The 16,819-nt window shown below is 41.3% G+C and overlaps 1 protein-coding gene across 7 annotated transcripts in view; it reads right to left on the bottom strand.

Moving 5' to 3' along the window:
• LOC124148569 (filamin-C-like) overlaps nucleotides 1-16,819 on the bottom strand; it is a 130,036-nt gene that overhangs the window by 55,939 nt on the left and 57,278 nt on the right. For 5 of the 7 annotated variants that reach the window (XM_048390478.1, XM_048390479.1, XM_048390480.1 and 2 more), the window contains exons 13-23: nucleotides 13,269-13,352; nucleotides 12,500-12,637; nucleotides 11,981-12,154; nucleotides 11,408-11,554; nucleotides 8,905-8,991; nucleotides 7,923-8,060; nucleotides 7,220-7,393; nucleotides 3,025-3,171; nucleotides 2,184-2,267; nucleotides 1,928-2,065; nucleotides 556-729 (exon numbers count right to left, since the gene is read on the bottom strand). In XM_048390478.1, the coding sequence (XP_048246435.1) occupies nucleotides 556-729; nucleotides 1,928-2,065; nucleotides 2,184-2,267; nucleotides 3,025-3,171; nucleotides 7,220-7,393; nucleotides 7,923-8,060; nucleotides 8,905-8,991; nucleotides 11,408-11,554; nucleotides 11,981-12,154; nucleotides 12,500-12,637; nucleotides 13,269-13,352 (1,485 nt within the window). Of the gene's footprint in view, nucleotides 1-555; nucleotides 730-1,927; nucleotides 2,066-2,183; nucleotides 2,268-3,024; nucleotides 3,172-7,219; nucleotides 7,394-7,922; nucleotides 8,061-8,904; nucleotides 8,992-11,407; nucleotides 11,555-11,980; nucleotides 12,155-12,499; nucleotides 12,638-13,268; nucleotides 13,353-14,445; nucleotides 14,584-16,602; nucleotides 16,771-16,819 lie in introns of all 7 variants that reach the window. The other 2 variants (XM_048390483.1, XM_048390484.1) reach the window with 2 other exon arrangements.

Below are 16,819 nucleotides of genomic sequence, written 5' to 3'. Positions count from 1 at the left end.
TACACTCATTCTCATCGGTTTGTCATATTTTCGCACATCACATTTATCGACAGGTTACGGAAAGGCGCGAGTGGTGATGAATGGTTGATACAATGGAATGAGTTATCCCATGTGACCATGGTTTGAGTTATCTCCCTTTCCTGTGGTGTGAGTTATCTCCCCTTACTGAGATGTGAGTTATCTCCCCTAACTTAGATGTGATTTATCTTCCTGAATGGTGAGAGTTGTCTCCGGGCTGGTCCGAGTTATCTCCCCTTACTGAGATGTGAGTTATCTCCCCTAACTTAGATGTGATTTATCTTCCTGACTGTGGTGAGAGTTGTCTCCCAGGCTGGTGTGAGTTATCTACCCTTACTGAGATGGGAGTTATCTCCCCTAACTTAGATGTGATTTATCTTCCTGACTGTGGTGAGAGTTGTCTCCCAAGCTGGTGTGAGTTATCTCCCCTTACTGAGATGTGAGTTATCTCCCCTAACTTAGATGTGATTTATCTTCCTGACTGTGGTGAGAGTTGTCTCCCAGGCTGGTTATCTTCTCTGACTGTGGAGGTCTCACCTGGGAGGGGGAAGCGGTTAAACAGGATGGTCACTATGTGGGTGGACAGGTCCCGCGGAGTGAAGCTCAACTCATAGCGGTTCCGCCCAATCTCTCGGATATGACTGGCTACGTTGCTCCCACGACATTTGACCTCTGCTTCAAGGTCACCAGTTCCAGCAGCTGATGTGTCAACTACAAACAATCATAAACAGTTTCTAAAACAACAATTTTTTTAATTTGAGTAAATCCTTTAAGTCTTAAGATTGATTGATGCAATCAAACCTGATATTGTGATAATTATGAAATTATTACTTTTATACAACAGCAGCGGTGAGAAACTAACATTTTTAGTCTCCTAGTCCTTATATTGATAACATACAGCAAAACCCTGTATGAATGGCAAAATTCTACCTCGGTTAAGTTTTCAAGATGTGAAAAATTGTTGGAGTGGCCAAAAACAGTTGAATTCATTCAATTTTATCCTGAAATGAAAATCATTTTTTTGCGAAAGGATATTTTTTGTCTTTATCATGTTTTGAGTTTTTCAGCACTTATCTACAAAGCCATCCAATGACAGCAATATTCCGTTAGATAAAACAGGAAAAGATATATAATTAATAATGGACTGACATTCACTCTGATGTGTGTATTTCGGGGTCCAAGGCAATAACATCGAGGTCCCAACTATACTTCAAAGTATGGTAGTCTCCCAACATGGATATTGTGGATAGGGACTAGCTAGGGTGACAGGTGCCCATTGTTGAAAACAAGGTGAGTTGAAATGGAGTTCAAAGTCACATTCAAGTTTATTTCACTTATATAGCGAAGTGCATGCACGTGTGTGTGTGTGTTTAAGTGTGTGGATGTTTGTACTGGTCCGGACTAATGCTGATTTCATAGTGTTAGCCCACTGAGATAACATGTCGCAGTTTGACATGAATACCCCCATTCAGACACAGTATACTGACTCCGCTCCGCCCAGTCCTTGCTTTTGTCCATTAATGCCAAGCTCAAGGCAGGGTAACAACAAGTACCATCTTTTCATGTCTGTTGGTATCACAGAGCCGGGGACTGAACCCCAGACTTTCGTTCTCCGGGTGGACGCTCTTCGACAAGACCACTGAGGCGGTCAGTGATTCAAACAGACAGTGAAAACTTATGACATTGACCGTCCATATAAAGATTGTAATACTTATCAAAACAGAAATATCACATCTAATTATAAAATCTCATGCACATGCTTCATTAGTTCCAACCACTCCACCATGCATACTCTTGTCCCTCCAAAGGGACTCCCAGTGGACACCATTTATAGCCATTCTTAAAATCTATGAGCACAGGATCCAACATTTAGTGTTGGGGAAAGCCTTGAGCCTTGTGGTAGACTTACTCTGGAAGTGGATGGGTCTGCCGAGGTAGCCACGTCCGGGGCTGGTCACCCTGATGAGGGAGGGGTCGTACACGTTACAGGTGAAGGGGCTGCCCTTGATCTCCACCCCGCTGTACTCCACATGTACCTTGTACGGGCCTGGAACACAACACACTCATGCTGTCACAACACCACCAGAGGGCACATGTATCATCACTTCAATACTAAGCTGCCAATTGAGTCAGTATTGGCCATGATGCCTGCATGATAAACGTACCGATGTCGTGTGGTGTGTAGTCTGCCCTGAACGCCGACCGGGCGTTGCCGGACACTCGCACGGGAACCTCATGTCCACTCGGAGCTGGAAACACAACCGTAAATTGTAAACGTTGAAGTTGCTTTTTCGGGTAATGCTGCAGAAAGAAACAGTTTTAACAGTCAATTGCAATCCTTAGTCCACATACAAATGTTGTTTTGTTTATCAGTTTCATGTGGTCGCACTTAAGCTGTGCACGTGTCACAAATCAGCTGAAGTTAAGCGGAGAGTCCTTGGATGGGTGACCGGGTTTGGGAGCTTTGCTCCTGAGAGTTTCTAGGGCTTTGCTCACGCCCCACAATGAAGCACATATAACATGTGTGGTGTCTCCTTGGGAAAATGACTTTGTTCCTAATGTGCCTCTGTTCACCCAGCAGTGAGTGGGTACCCGGTAGGATAAGATGGCAATGTGGTTGTTAACCTTCAAGCGCCAAATAGGCAGCTTGGGTTGTATACTCTCCAGGGAGCTGAGAATGATTCTTGAGTGCACATTGATCCAGTGACCGTGGTAACAATAGTGCTTTGAGCATGCCCCTCAGTGGTGTGGAAATATGCGCAATATTAATAGCCTATTATTATTATTATTGTTATGTATCCTACCACACCACACATGCAAACATGAAAGTCTGATGTTTCAACAAATAACACTGGATCTCACAGACAACTTGCATGACTTCTTTATAGTTTTGTTAAAAGTCTGATGCTTTCCAATAACAGTCACCTAACTTCACAAATTCTGAATGCAAAACTGTTTGTTGTTGAGCCTTATCATGTGTCTGATGTACATGTGCTGTGTACTTACAGTAGACCCTGACACTGAGGTCCCCATCCCCCTCGCCCTTCGGGTCGACCTTGAAGGTGGTGAGGACATTGGCCGGCACCATCTTGATGCCCTCCCCGGACACATGGATCCGGTCACTGTCCAGCACACTGCAGTTGAAGGGGCTGCCTGCATGGGAGCAAGGGTGTGAGTATTCAACAAGGCACAATGTAAAGGCTCACATCGATTCCACATACGATCAGTAGTGCCTACACAGTGGCAAGGGTGTGAGTATTCAACAAGGCACAATGTAAAGGCTCACATCGATTCCACATACGATCAGTAGTGCCTACACAGTGGCAAGGGTGTGAGTATTCAACAAGGCACAATGTAAAGGCTCACATCGATTCCACATACGATCAGTAGTGCCTACACAGTGGCAAGGGTGTGAGTATTCAACAAGGCACAATGTAAAGGCTCACATCGATTCCACATACGATCAGTAGTGCCTACACAGTGGCAAGGGTGTGAGTATTCAACAAGGCACAATGTAAAGGCTCATTGATTCCACGTACGATCAGTAGTGCCTACACAGTGGCAAGGGTGTGAGTATTCAACAAGGCACAATGTAAAGGCTCACATCGATTCCACATACGATCAGTAGTGCCTACACAGTGGCAAGGGTGTGAGTATTCAACAAGGCACAATGTAAAGGCTCACATCGATTCCACATACGATCAGTAGTGCCTACACAGTGGCAAGGGTGTGAGTATTCAACAAGGCACAATGTAAAGGCTCACATCGATTCCACATACGATCAGTAGTGCCTACACAGTGGCAAGGGTGTGAGTATTCAACAAGGCACAATGTAAAGGCTCACATCGATTCCACATACGATCAGTAGTGCCTACACAGTGGCCAGGGTGTGAGTATTCAACAAGGCACAATGTAAAGGCTCACATCGATTCCACATACGATCAGTAGTGCCTACACAGTGGCAAGGGTGTGAGTATTCAACAAGGCACAATGTAAAGGCTCACATCGATTCCACATACGATCAGTAGTGCCTACACAGTGGCAAGGGTGTGAGTATTCAACAAGGCACAATGTAAAGGCTCACATCGATTCCACATACGATCAGTAGTGCCTACACAGTGGCAAGGGTGTGAGTATTCAACAAGGCACAATGTAAAGGCTCACATCGATTCCACATACGATCAGTAGTGCCTACACAGTGGCAAGGGTGTGAGTATTCAACAAGGCACAATGTAAAGGCTCATTGATTCCACGTACGATCAGTAGTGCCTACACAGTGGCAAGGGTGTGAGTATTCAACAAGGCACAATGTAAAGGCTCATTGATTCCACGTACGATCAGTAGTGCCTACACAGTGGCAAGGGTGTGAGTATTCAACAAGGCACAATGTAAAGGCTCATTGATTCCACGTACGATCAGTAGTGCCTACACAGTGGCAAGGTGTGAGTATTCAACAATGTAAAGGCTCACATCGATTCCACATACGATCAGTAGTGCCTACACAGTGGCAAGGGTGTGAGTATTCAACAAGGCACAATGTAAAGGCTCACATCGATTCCACATACGATCAGTAGTGCCTACACAGTGGCAAGGGTGTGAGTATTCAACAAGGCACAATGTAAAGGCTCATTGATTCCACGTACGATCAGTAGTGCCTACACAGTGGCAAGGGTGTGAGTATTCAACAAGGCACAATGTAAAGGCTCATTGATTCCACGTACGATCAGTAGTGCCTACACAGTGGCAAGGGTGTGAGTATTCAACAAGGCACAATGTAAAGGCTCATTGATTCCACGTACGATCAGTAGTGCCTACACAGTGGCAAGGCTGTGAGTATTCAACAATGTAAAGGCTCACATCGATTCCACATACAATCAGTAGTGCCTACACAGTGGCAAGGGTGTGAGTATTCAACAAGGCACAATGTAAAGGCTCACATCGATTCCACATACGATCAGTAGTGCCTACACAGTGGCAAGGATGCGAGTATTCAACAAGGCACAATGTAAAGGCTCACATCGATTCCACATACGATCAGTAGTGCCTACACAGTGGCAAGGCTGTGAGTATTCAACAAGGCACAATGTAAAGGCTCACATCGATTCCACATACGATCAGTAGTGCCTACACAGTGGCAAGGGTGTGAGTATTCAACAAGGCACAATGTAAAGGCTCACATCGATTCCACATACAATCAGTAGTGCCTACACAGTGGCAAGGGTGTGAGTATTCAACAAGGCACAATGTAAAGGCTCACATCGATTCCACATACTATCAGTAGTGCCTACACAGTGGCAAGGGTGTGAGTATTCAACAAGGCACAATGTAAAGGCTCACATCGATTCCACATACGATCAGTAGTGCCTACACAGTGGCAAGGGTGTGAGTATTCAACAAGGCACAATGTAAAGGCTCACATCGATTCCACATACGATCAGTAGTGCCTACACAGTGGCAAGGGTGTGAGTATTCAACAAGGCACAATGTAAAGGCTCACATCGATTCCACATACGATCAGTAGTGCCTACACAGTGGCAAGGGTGTGAGTATTCAACAAGGCACAATGTAAAGGCTCACATCGATTCCACATACGATCAGTAGTGCCTACACAGTGGCAAGGGTGTGAGTATTCAACAAGGCACAATGTAAAGGCTCACATCGATTCCACATACGATCAGTAGTGCCTACACAGTGGCAAGGGTGTGAGTATTCAACAAGGCACAATGTAAAGGCTCACATCGATTCCACATACGATCAGTAGTGCCTACACAGTGGCAAGGGTGTGAGTATTCAACAAGGCACAATGTAAAGGCTCACATCGATTCCACATACGATCAGTAGTGCCTACACAGTGGCAAGGGTGTGAGTATTCAACAAGGCACAATGTAAAGGCTCACATCGATTCCACATACGATCAGTAGTGCCTACACAGTGGCAAGGGTGTGAGTATTCAACAAGGCACAATGTAAAGGCTCACATCGATTCCACATACGATCAGTAGTGCCTACACAGTGGCAAGGGTGTGAGTATTCAACAAGGCACAATGTAAAGGCTCACATCGATTCCACATACGATCAGTAGTGCCTACACAGTGGCAAGGGTGTGAGTATTCAACAAGGCACAATGTAAAGGCTCACATCGATTCCACATACGATCAGTAGTGCCTACACAGTGGCAAGGGTGTGAGTATTCAACAAGGCACAATGTAAAGGCTCACATCGATTCCACATACGATCAGTAGTGCCTACACAGTGGCCAGGGTGTGAGTATTCAACAAGGCACAATGTAAAGGCTCACATCGATTCCACATACGATCAGTAGTGCCTACACAGTGGCAAGGGTGTGAGTATTCAACAAGGCACAATGTAAAGGCACATCGATTCACATACGATCAGTAGTGCCTACACAGTGGCAAGGTTGTGAGTATTCAACAAGGCACAATGTAAAGGCTCACATCGATTCCACATACGATCAGTAGTGCCTACACAGTGTCAAGGGTGTGAGTATTCAACAAGGCACAATGTAAAAAAGGCTCACATCGATTCCACATACGATCAGTAGTGCCTACACAGTGGCAAGGGTGTGAGTATTCAACAAGGCACAATGTAAAGGCTCACATCGATTCCACATACGATCAGTAGTGCCTACACAGTGGCAAGGACATGACAAAGCCTCATTACTGATCATACGTTTAGGCATTTCTAAATTTTATTCAAAATTGTATTGAATGATGATTTTCCATGGCCAGATTGATAAATTTGTTTTTTTAACTTAAGAGCCTATTAGTGTTTGCTCATTTTTTGTAATCAAATAAAATGTAACAGTAAATCAGGTGCTATGGTGGCAAATATTTTTCACTGCATCATAAATCTGTGATCCAAGTAATAAAAATTACTTAAAATAAGAAGGTTAAGGGTAAAAGCACTATTAGGCAGATGAATATTATGGCAATGGACACCAAGAAAGAGCTTAGATTCACACATTGCACCTATGTGGAGATTCAAACCCAGACAACAGGCCTAACAAACACTTAAGGCTACCCAACACCCACAAAGATGTTTAAGAGATTGACATTGGTTACATTGAATTCCAAATCAAAAGAACTATATCCTATCGCTAATATATTGCATGGACTGTGTTAATTGTAAACCATCAATCAAATGTTCTTCCCACCACGGACATTCAGCTTATTGCTTCCTACCTGGCACAGGTTCTCCGTTGAAGCGGACGCTGATGTGGTGCTTCGAGGGGCGCTGCGGGGTGAAGCTGACACGGAAGTTGGTGTCGGACTCCTGGCGGACGTAGTTGGGGACGCTCTCCCCATCAGCTGTTACCTGTATCTCCAGGTTCCCATCCCCAGCCTCGCTAGCATCCACTGCAACACCACAGCCAGTCACCACATCAGTCTTTCATACAGAGGGGATTAAATGATGACCCCTCCTCAATTTTATGTAACATTTTTTCATGAACCCCTCCTAATAATTAACAACCAGTATCTCAATAATGTTCAATTTTATAAAAGAAAAAGAAAATTTTCAACAACAAAAAATCATTTTTTTCATGTCCCCCTTCGGTGTCATTTTTTCATGGAACACCCACCTCACCCCTTTTCGTCAAACTGATGTCATATCAGCTGGGACAAACCATTCTTGATTGATAAGCCACCACATAATCATCTGGCATTTAACAGAACATAAACAAACAGGACTGGAAGAACAGCCACTTTACTCATTCGGCCCAGTTTGCCAGTAAATCTTAGACGGACCACTTGTTTCCAGCATCCCCGACACTGCTGATCAGAAAGTCATGTTTCTATAAATTATCCCCTCATACGAAACTATCATCAAAGGCTTTCTAACGTACTGAAATTATTATAAGTGTGAGAAAAATCAAAGACTACTTACATGTAAAAGAGTTGGGTCTTCCCAGGAATCCTTGATTAATCTTGGAGATTTTCACATTGGCAGCATCAAAGGCCTTCACAGTGAAGGGACTCCCTTTGATTGGCATGTCGGCGTACTCAATTACAGCCTTATAGTCTCCTGAAATTGAGGGTTGATCTTCATCTTCTTATCTGTTCACATTTAAATCAATGCAAGGTTGCAGGGCTAGAAATCCCCAGTGTTTACTGCTGTCCCATAAACATGGTTGTAATTGGCACACTTAAATACCAGGCTGTGAGCCAAAGTCACAGATTAGAAGTGATGAGGTCCTTCAACTGAAGTTGTTTCTCTTCAATGTTTTCATCATACAATGAGGACTGCCAGTCACTGTTCATCCTGACAGAGTCACTGTACACAGGTGACCAACAGTGAAAATAACACTACTAGTCACTGTTCAATAAATACAAATGACTTGACTTAATAAATGTGTCTAGCAGTCACAAAGGAGATGAAACAGAAACAAATTACCGTATTCGACGTAATAAGCGCCCAGGGCGCTCTCAAAATTAGAAATAGGGGGCTCTTATTAGAATATTATTTTGGTGGAAAAAAACAGTGTTCAAAGATCGTAAATTTTGTGGTTTATGCTGACAGCCTGAAATGTTTACATACGACAGATATATTTTTCCAGAATTCTATTGCCCATAATAAAGGGTGCATATAACACACGAGTGCGTATTATACACGAATAAATAAGTCTTGTGTACATTGATCAATCGGAAGGGGTGCTGATTGGGATTGTTCACTAGCCAATAAATTAGCAAATATCGCCATGGGTGCTTATTAGAGCGGGGCGCTTATTACGTCGAATACGGTATTCAAAATTGTGTTCACTGGGGACATATGCACTAGCTTTATGTTAAAATAAAGAAAATATAGGAAATAAATCTGTGAATCTAACAGGATTATTCCATTCTTGAGTGTCAGTGAGACTCAATATTACCTATGCTAGTGGGCGTCCACTCCACTCTGTAGTGCTGATCTCCCTTGACGTCCCGGATCCGGGTCGGGACCTCCCGCCCATCTGGACCTGCCAGGCACAGGAATTATGGGTAACGTCAAATACTTAAATAAACAAACTTTCAAAATTAAATTTGAAAATTTCATCAAAGATCTCTCAAGGTTCTAAAAAGTTTTGAGTCAAAACCCTCTGTTACAGCAAAGTTGGTATCTATTTCCTCATGATTGCTGCCTCAGATGCTTGTATTATTTATTAACAATTACCTTGGCAAAATATTTTCAGCAAATATTGCTTCCAAAGGATCAACGAATTCTACTAAAAATACTTTCATATTTTCTATTTTCATTTCTTACAAAATCTCTCTACCCTAGAACTTCCTAACCTGTAAGAATAAATCTTTCTTCGTTGCAAATTTGTTAAAGCATCACAATTCACAAATAGATGTTTTTACTCGTAGTAGTTTATAATGACATATAATTCCATTGCTTGCTGTAACAGGTTGATTTGGTATACACCTTCTGTTAATTCAGATTTCTTAGTTTTTTCTGCGACAAGAGTCAAGTATACACAGGTTTTCATTTTCAACAGCACCACAAGACTTACCCAGCTCCCCCGACACTGCTAGCATTCATTCCTCCACCACAGCAAGGCTTGAGCAAATTATAACAGCTGCCCATCCCATGTCTACTGCCTGTACATCTGCATCTTGTTACAACATACATGCAGTAGTCTACAAGCTAACATGCAGCTCTCCGTACATTGGTAGGTAACAGCTTCTGTTACGTCACTAGTAACTTCCCATAACATATTGGGGAGGTTTACATGCACAGTACAGCCACTTGTCCAACAGGATACAAACAGAGGGGTCAACATCTAACTGGTGTTTGTAGCCATTGGAACAGTTGTAATGCCGAGATGCTCTTTAACTGGATTATGGATCCAGATTACAGTCTAGTGGAGAAAAAATACATAGAAACTTTACTGCCATTACTGAGAGAGAGAGAGAGAGAGAGAGAGAGAGAGAGAGAGAGAGAGAGAGAGAGAGAGAGAGAGAGAGAGAGAGAGAGAGAGAGAGAGAGAGAGAGATTACTACAAGCCTAGGTCAAACTAAACCAAGTCTAGTTTCTTTCATTCCATGAAAACAGCAGAAGAGTAAAGGTTCTTTTGAATAAAGAAAATGTTTTCAAGAAATGTTATCATAGACTAGACTGAGTGTAAGTCTATAGTTGCCTTGGTAAAATAAATTGAATTAATATTTCTAAATAAAAACAGGACTTTAGAAAACCATAATTACATAATTATCCCAAGTAGCTTACTTTGACTCAGTGAAGTTCTGCAACAATTGCCGAATTAAATCTGTCTTTGAATTAAATGTTCTTAGCTTTGCATTGTTTGTAGTGGTAAACCAGCCCCTTGAAAGAGACTGATGATTATTAAAGTTTGTCAAAGTACATGTATCTTAATTTTGATTAAGCAAGTTATTTATTCCCAGATATTATCATTCCATAGTTATGTTTTTGTCTTTAAGCAATAGGTTCCTCTCTGTCATGGACTTAATAAATTCATATGACAATGGCTACAAAACCAGTTAAACTTTGATCCTGACATCACATGCCTTCAAGTACACAAAACAAAATGTAAATACTGCAAGAATGTAGATACAAAATAACACAAAATGTAAATACTGAGAAACTTTCGATACAACATAAAACAAAACTGGAATACTGCAAGAAGTTAGATACAAGAAAAAACAATATTGAAATACAACAAAAGAAAGCAAAATGATAAAGAAGTAATTGTTGTCAACTTAAAGTGGGAGTACAAAAACATGCATGATGAAAACAACTGGACAGCAAAACCATTTATTACAATGTCTGCCTGATTTATTATAAAAAAAGTTTTAAAAGAAAACAAACTTCACAAAGTGAAAATCAAATTTATTTTACATATATCAATTTAAAATTTGTCACTTGAAACCTATTTGGATATCTATACTTACTCAAAATAATCAGCTGACTATGCAATCTATCAACAGTTTCCCAATGTTGATATCTAGTTGATTTTATCCCCAGTGGAACATGTGTTACCCTGTATACATGCAATATACAACCTACATACAGCAGGCTGGACTACTGTGTTTTCCAATACACATGTTATGTATATGAAATATACGCGATATATACACCAGGTCGGAGTACCTGTCAGTCAGCTATATTCATCAGGCAGGAATCCCTGTTACCCAATATACATGCTTGTACATGAAATATACGACCAATATACACCAGAAAGGATAAGTTACCCAATATACATGCTATGTACATGAAATATTAATGCGTAATATACACCAGGCCGGAGTACCTGTCAGTCTGTTATATGCTATGTACATGAAATATACGACTTTTATACACCAGGTAGGAGTACATGTTTCCCAGTATACATGCTATGTACATGAAATATACGCGATATATACACCAGGCCTGAGTACCTGTCAGTCTGATATTGAGGTCTGGCAGGGCTGCACCAGGGGCGTTGACAGTGAAATGTGTCTGCCGATGACAAGGCACAAGACTCAGTCCTTCCCCTGTGGCAGTAATGTGACTGGCATCCATGAAGTCCACCCAGAATGGGCTACCTAAAAGAGACATTCACACAAAACAATCAATAAAAGTTTACAAACACAGGTCTGGGGAAAATACCTGTACGTATGCTGACCACAAAAATGTTAAATCTTACTTCAAACTTCAAAAAAGAAAATCTAGCATACAATTGTACAATAATTATTATCAAACATTTAACACTCTCAATTACTAGACCTTAAAACCATTCAAACGAATAGTTCCAACAATAGATTGAATAATATTTTATTGATATTGAATAATGTTTCCATGATAATTTAAATAAATAATTGTCTAAAATTAGTTGAAAATTAATGGAAAAATAATATTTTGTGCATTAATGGAAAAAAGATAATGTAATGAAACAAATATAAATAGTAATAAATATATAGGGTTGATGTATGTTGAAATGAATATAATGGAGTCATGTTTAGGGCAACTACCTGGGATGTGTTCTCCGTTGTATGTAAGGACGGCCTTATGTCTGGTGGCCTCCCTGCCCACAAAGGACACTTCGAACCTGCCCCCACCCAGAGCCCGAGCCTGGTTGGGGATGTTGCGACCGCTGGCCGACACAGCAATCTCTAGCGTGCCCTCACCCGCCGCCGATGCATCAACTGAAATAGACATGATAATAATTCTTAAAATGAAAGAGTGTGAGTGAGTTGGGTTTAACACCGTTTTTAACAGTATTACAGTTATATCGCGTCATGTCAGCTTAATGTGGGAGGAAAGCCTGAAGTGATGCAGGTCTCAGACGTTTACTACTTCGGTGAAACCCACGAGCACGGGTATGGTGCTGACAACCTAGAAACATAATCGGGGCGAACCGGGATTCGAACCCGAAATCGTAGGTTTTTGGCGTGCCCAAGGGACGCAACTCTGTACAGCGAATAACGGCGCCTTAGAGGCTGTGGCCACCGTGGCCCCCTTAAAAAGAAAGACAATTAAAAAGTTCCTACCAATAAATTTGGTGGGTGTACCCACTACCCCTTGTGGAATCTTTGAGACCTTGACCAGGCTTGGGTCGTAGGTCTTCACGCGGAATGGGCTACCCTTGATCTGTATACCTGACAGGCTTGTCGATACCAGATATGTACCTGAAATGAACATTTGACAAAATATATATGTCAGAGGTAAAATGGTCACAAATTCACAGAATCAAAAAGCATAATGTAAATTTTTATTTTTATTTTGCAGACACTTCTACAATAATTTTGGAAGTAGTAAAAAAAAAAAAAAAATTAAACTGAGGATTTATTGTAAACATGCATCTTTTTGTTTGTATATTTGTTAAACTTTCAATTTCAAAAAATGTTTCAGCAAATCAAATTACAATGCTCTTAAAATCCTGACAACAAACAAACTGATCTGTCTAAAACAACAGAAAAGATGAATTATTGGTATGTCTCAAGCAATATCATGATAACAGATTGTAAATCTTAATGCACAATTACATGCATAAAGAGATAGGGACACTTTCATCAGTATCATTTCTGTGAAACAAACATGATAGGTTCATGAGCAGAAGTTCTGTGGAGACAACTCCGCAGAGACCAAAATGTTCTGGTTCAAAAACAAAGAAACTATTACAAAAAAAGAGATCTTTAAATTTTTCTTTAAATCATAATATTTAACCTCATTAATGAATCTAAATCACAATCAAAGTCACGCCTGCAGATATTCAAGCAGAACATCCTACTACTGGTATATTCACAGTGCAACACGTACCAATCTCTCGAGGGGTGTATTCAACAGTGTAGCCATTGGTGCCATTGCCTGATATTCTTGCAGGAACTTGCTGTCCAGATGGCGCTAAAATGTTGAAATATTTATTTTAATGTATCAAAACATTTTGTTAATTACTCTTTTATTACAAATTAGAATTGTTGCTTTATATGAATAAATCAATTTATTTTTATTGAATCAGAATTAGAACAGAAACATAGCAAGGATATAGAGAACCTGGAAAGGAAGAAATAAGAAGGAAGTACCTTGTTCCAGAGGTCAGGACAATCTTGGTTATATGTCTATATGTTGTCAAATAGCCGACCGCAACCTGGGGCATGCAACATGCAATGGACATGTCTACCAGCGAAACTGACAACCCTACGTAAACAAATCATAAACTAAAACTCGTACAAAAGCTGACTTAATAAAAGCTGACAAAATAAAACAAATGATATATCAGACATTGTCAAAGGTTTCAGATTAACCCTGAAATGCAGACAAAAACAACGTAAGCAAGACAACACAAAAACAGCAAGAAATGTTCATGAAATGTACATGAAACTGACAACAGACAGGTTGAAATGTACACCCAACCACTGACACATTATGGAGTTAAGGTGGACACAACGGTGACTTTAGTACTGAAGTAGTCTCAGTTAGAAGTTGACAGTGTTAATAATTAATAATGTCTTGTACATATTTGTGTGTGACATGACTGTGACATTGACGCAATTTTTCCTTGAAAGACACTAATAATAAAATAACATGGAGTTTCTGTCTCTGTCAAGGTACTACAAGAAAAAGAAACAAAATATACATGTTGGTATGTCATGTGCAACACAAGCAAGGAAATGTACATAATAGTGTCATGTATGTGATATGATGATCAATGACAATCAACAACAAACATATTCAATTGCATATACTTTATTTTATCCCTCTATACAAGTAAAAAATATTAATTACTAAAAGTATCATCATAAGATGTACTTCAAATGACAAAAAATACCTTCTAACATCAATAACGTATTGAAACTGTTGTATAACAATGATATTATCAAAGAAATTGAAATGTGATGCAAGACGGTGTCAATTTCATCAGAGAGACACAACATATCTTTTCTGCTGATGAAAATTGGGCTTGACAATACCTGACCTATGACCTTATATATTTTACCCATGAGCTCCACGGCGACTGAGGCATCACTGGCGGCAGACTTGATGAGGAAGGTGGACTGTGTTTCCACAGGCTGCAGAGTCTGGAGCTCCATGATGGAGGCGCTCAGGTCCACAGCAGTGCAAGTCAGGGGCGACACTGTGAACATCATCAGTTGCTGCTCAATAATTGCCAGGACATTCACGAGAAGATTTACCTTGTTAATAATTCCCGGGACATTCATGAGAAGATTACCTTCTTAATAATTGCCGGGACATTCACGAGAAGATTTACCTTGTTAATAATTGCTGGGACATTCACGAGAAGATTTACCTTGTTAATAATTGCTGGGACACTCATGAAAAGATTTACCTTGTTAATAGTTGCCGGGACATTCACAAGAAGATTTACCTTCTTAATAATTGCCGGGACATTCACGAGCAGATTTACCTTCTTAATAATTGCCGGGACATTCACAAGAAGATTACCTTCTTAATAATTGCTGGGACATTCAGGAGAAGATTTACCTTCTTAATAATTACCGGGACATTCACTGCAAGGTTTTACATTCTAAATAATTGCAGGGACATTCACTGCAAGGTTTTACTTTCTCAATAATTGCTAGTACTTTCACTGGAACGTTTTACCTTCTCAATATTTGCTTAAGACATTCACTAGAAGGATTTGTTGTAATTTTTAACTTGGTTTACAAATTTCTTGACTCGGAATTTTATAATAAAATTAAAAGTTATGAACAGTCATTTACAGTTTCCACTGAATCTGAGTGAAATGTGAAAGTAGAAAGTAGGTAAGGGAAGTAACTCTTTCACATGTCATTCACAGAAACACTCATATCAGCATGTTTTTCCATATTATTTCATGTCTCACTCAATTCTGGCCAAAACCATGTTTTTTACAATTTTACTTTGAAATTTCTCAAATTCTTTTTCAATTTGTGTTTCAATTACCAAACCTTTGTCTGGAAAATATAACCCAGTAATGATACACAGAAAACAGAACCCTATCCACAATTTGATTGTATTAATAACACACAACTGACTTAAATGAAAATGTAACCAAATTTATTGACTGCAAAATATTATGCTAGATGTCATTAATTTGCTTTAATGCAGAATAAAATGTCTACATATTTTACTTCAGTCCAGGGGAGGTTGGGTAGCCTAGTGGTTAAAGCGTTCGCTCTTCACGCCGAAGACCCGGGTTCGAATCCCAACATGGGAACAATGTGTGAAGCCCATTTCTGGTGTCCCCCGCCGTGATATTGCTAAAAGCGGCGTAAAACCAAACTCACTCTCACTCACCCACTACTTCAGTCTACTGAGAAATTCTAGCCCTAGGACTGTCATAACTACCATACTTCAACATAGACTTACGATAGTCGTAGCGCAAAAAGTGTTCTGTAGAATGAGACCCTGGAACCATGATATTTCTAGCCTCCAGGGTCACAGTGTGTCCAGCCAATGTAGAGGCTGGGATCACCACTCACCCTGGAACCATGATACTTCTAGCCTCCAGGGTCAGTGTGTCCAGCCAATGTAGAGGCTGGGATCACCACTCACCTGGCAGAGCCTCGTCATTGAAGCTGATGTCGACAGTCTGCACACCAGTCTGCACACTCACCTGGCAGAGCCTCGTCATTGAAGCTGATGTCGACAGTCTGCACACCAGTCTGCACACTCACCTGGCAGAGCCTCGTCATTGAAGCTGATGTCGACAGTCTGCACACCAGTCTGCACACTCACCTGGCAGAGCCTCGTCATTGAAGCTGATGTCGACAGTCTGCACACCAGTCTGCACACTCACCTGGCAGAGCCTCGTCATTGAAGCTGATGTCGACAGTCTGCACACTCACCTGGCAGAGCCTCGTCATTGAAGCTGATGTCGACAGTCTGCACACCAGTCTGCACACTCACCTGGCAGAGCCTCGTCATTGAAGCTGATGTCGACAGTCTGCACACCAGTCTGCACACTCACCTGGCAGAGCCTCGTCATTGAAGCTGATGTCGACAGTCTGCACACCAGTCTGCACACTCACCTGGCAGAGCCTCGTCATTGAAGCTGATGTCGACAGTCTGCACACCAGTCTGCACACTCACCTGGCAGAGCCTCGTCATTGAAGCTGATGTCGACAGTCTGCACACCAGTCTGCACACTCACCTGGCAGAGCCTCGTCATTGAAGCTGATGTCGACAGTCTGCACACCCGGCTCCTGGGGGACGAAGGAGATCTTGTACACGCCCGACTGCTCCATCTCCACATCGTTGGGCAGGTTACCGTTGTTCACCATGATCTGCAGCTGCCCCTCCCCAGCCCGGCTCACATCAACTGGCAACAGTGAGAGGACGGAGCTTACAACACTTCAGCAGATCAGTGC

This window comes from Haliotis rufescens, unplaced genomic scaffold (genome assembly GCF_023055435.1).
Source record: "Haliotis rufescens isolate VD_foot unplaced genomic scaffold, xgHalRufe1.0.p SCAF_9, whole genome shotgun sequence".
NCBI classification, from domain to species: domain Eukaryota; kingdom Metazoa; phylum Mollusca; class Gastropoda; order Lepetellida; family Haliotidae; genus Haliotis; species Haliotis rufescens.
Note: the sequence above shows the minus strand (reverse complement) of the source record. Positions and strands in the feature narration are given on the sequence as shown.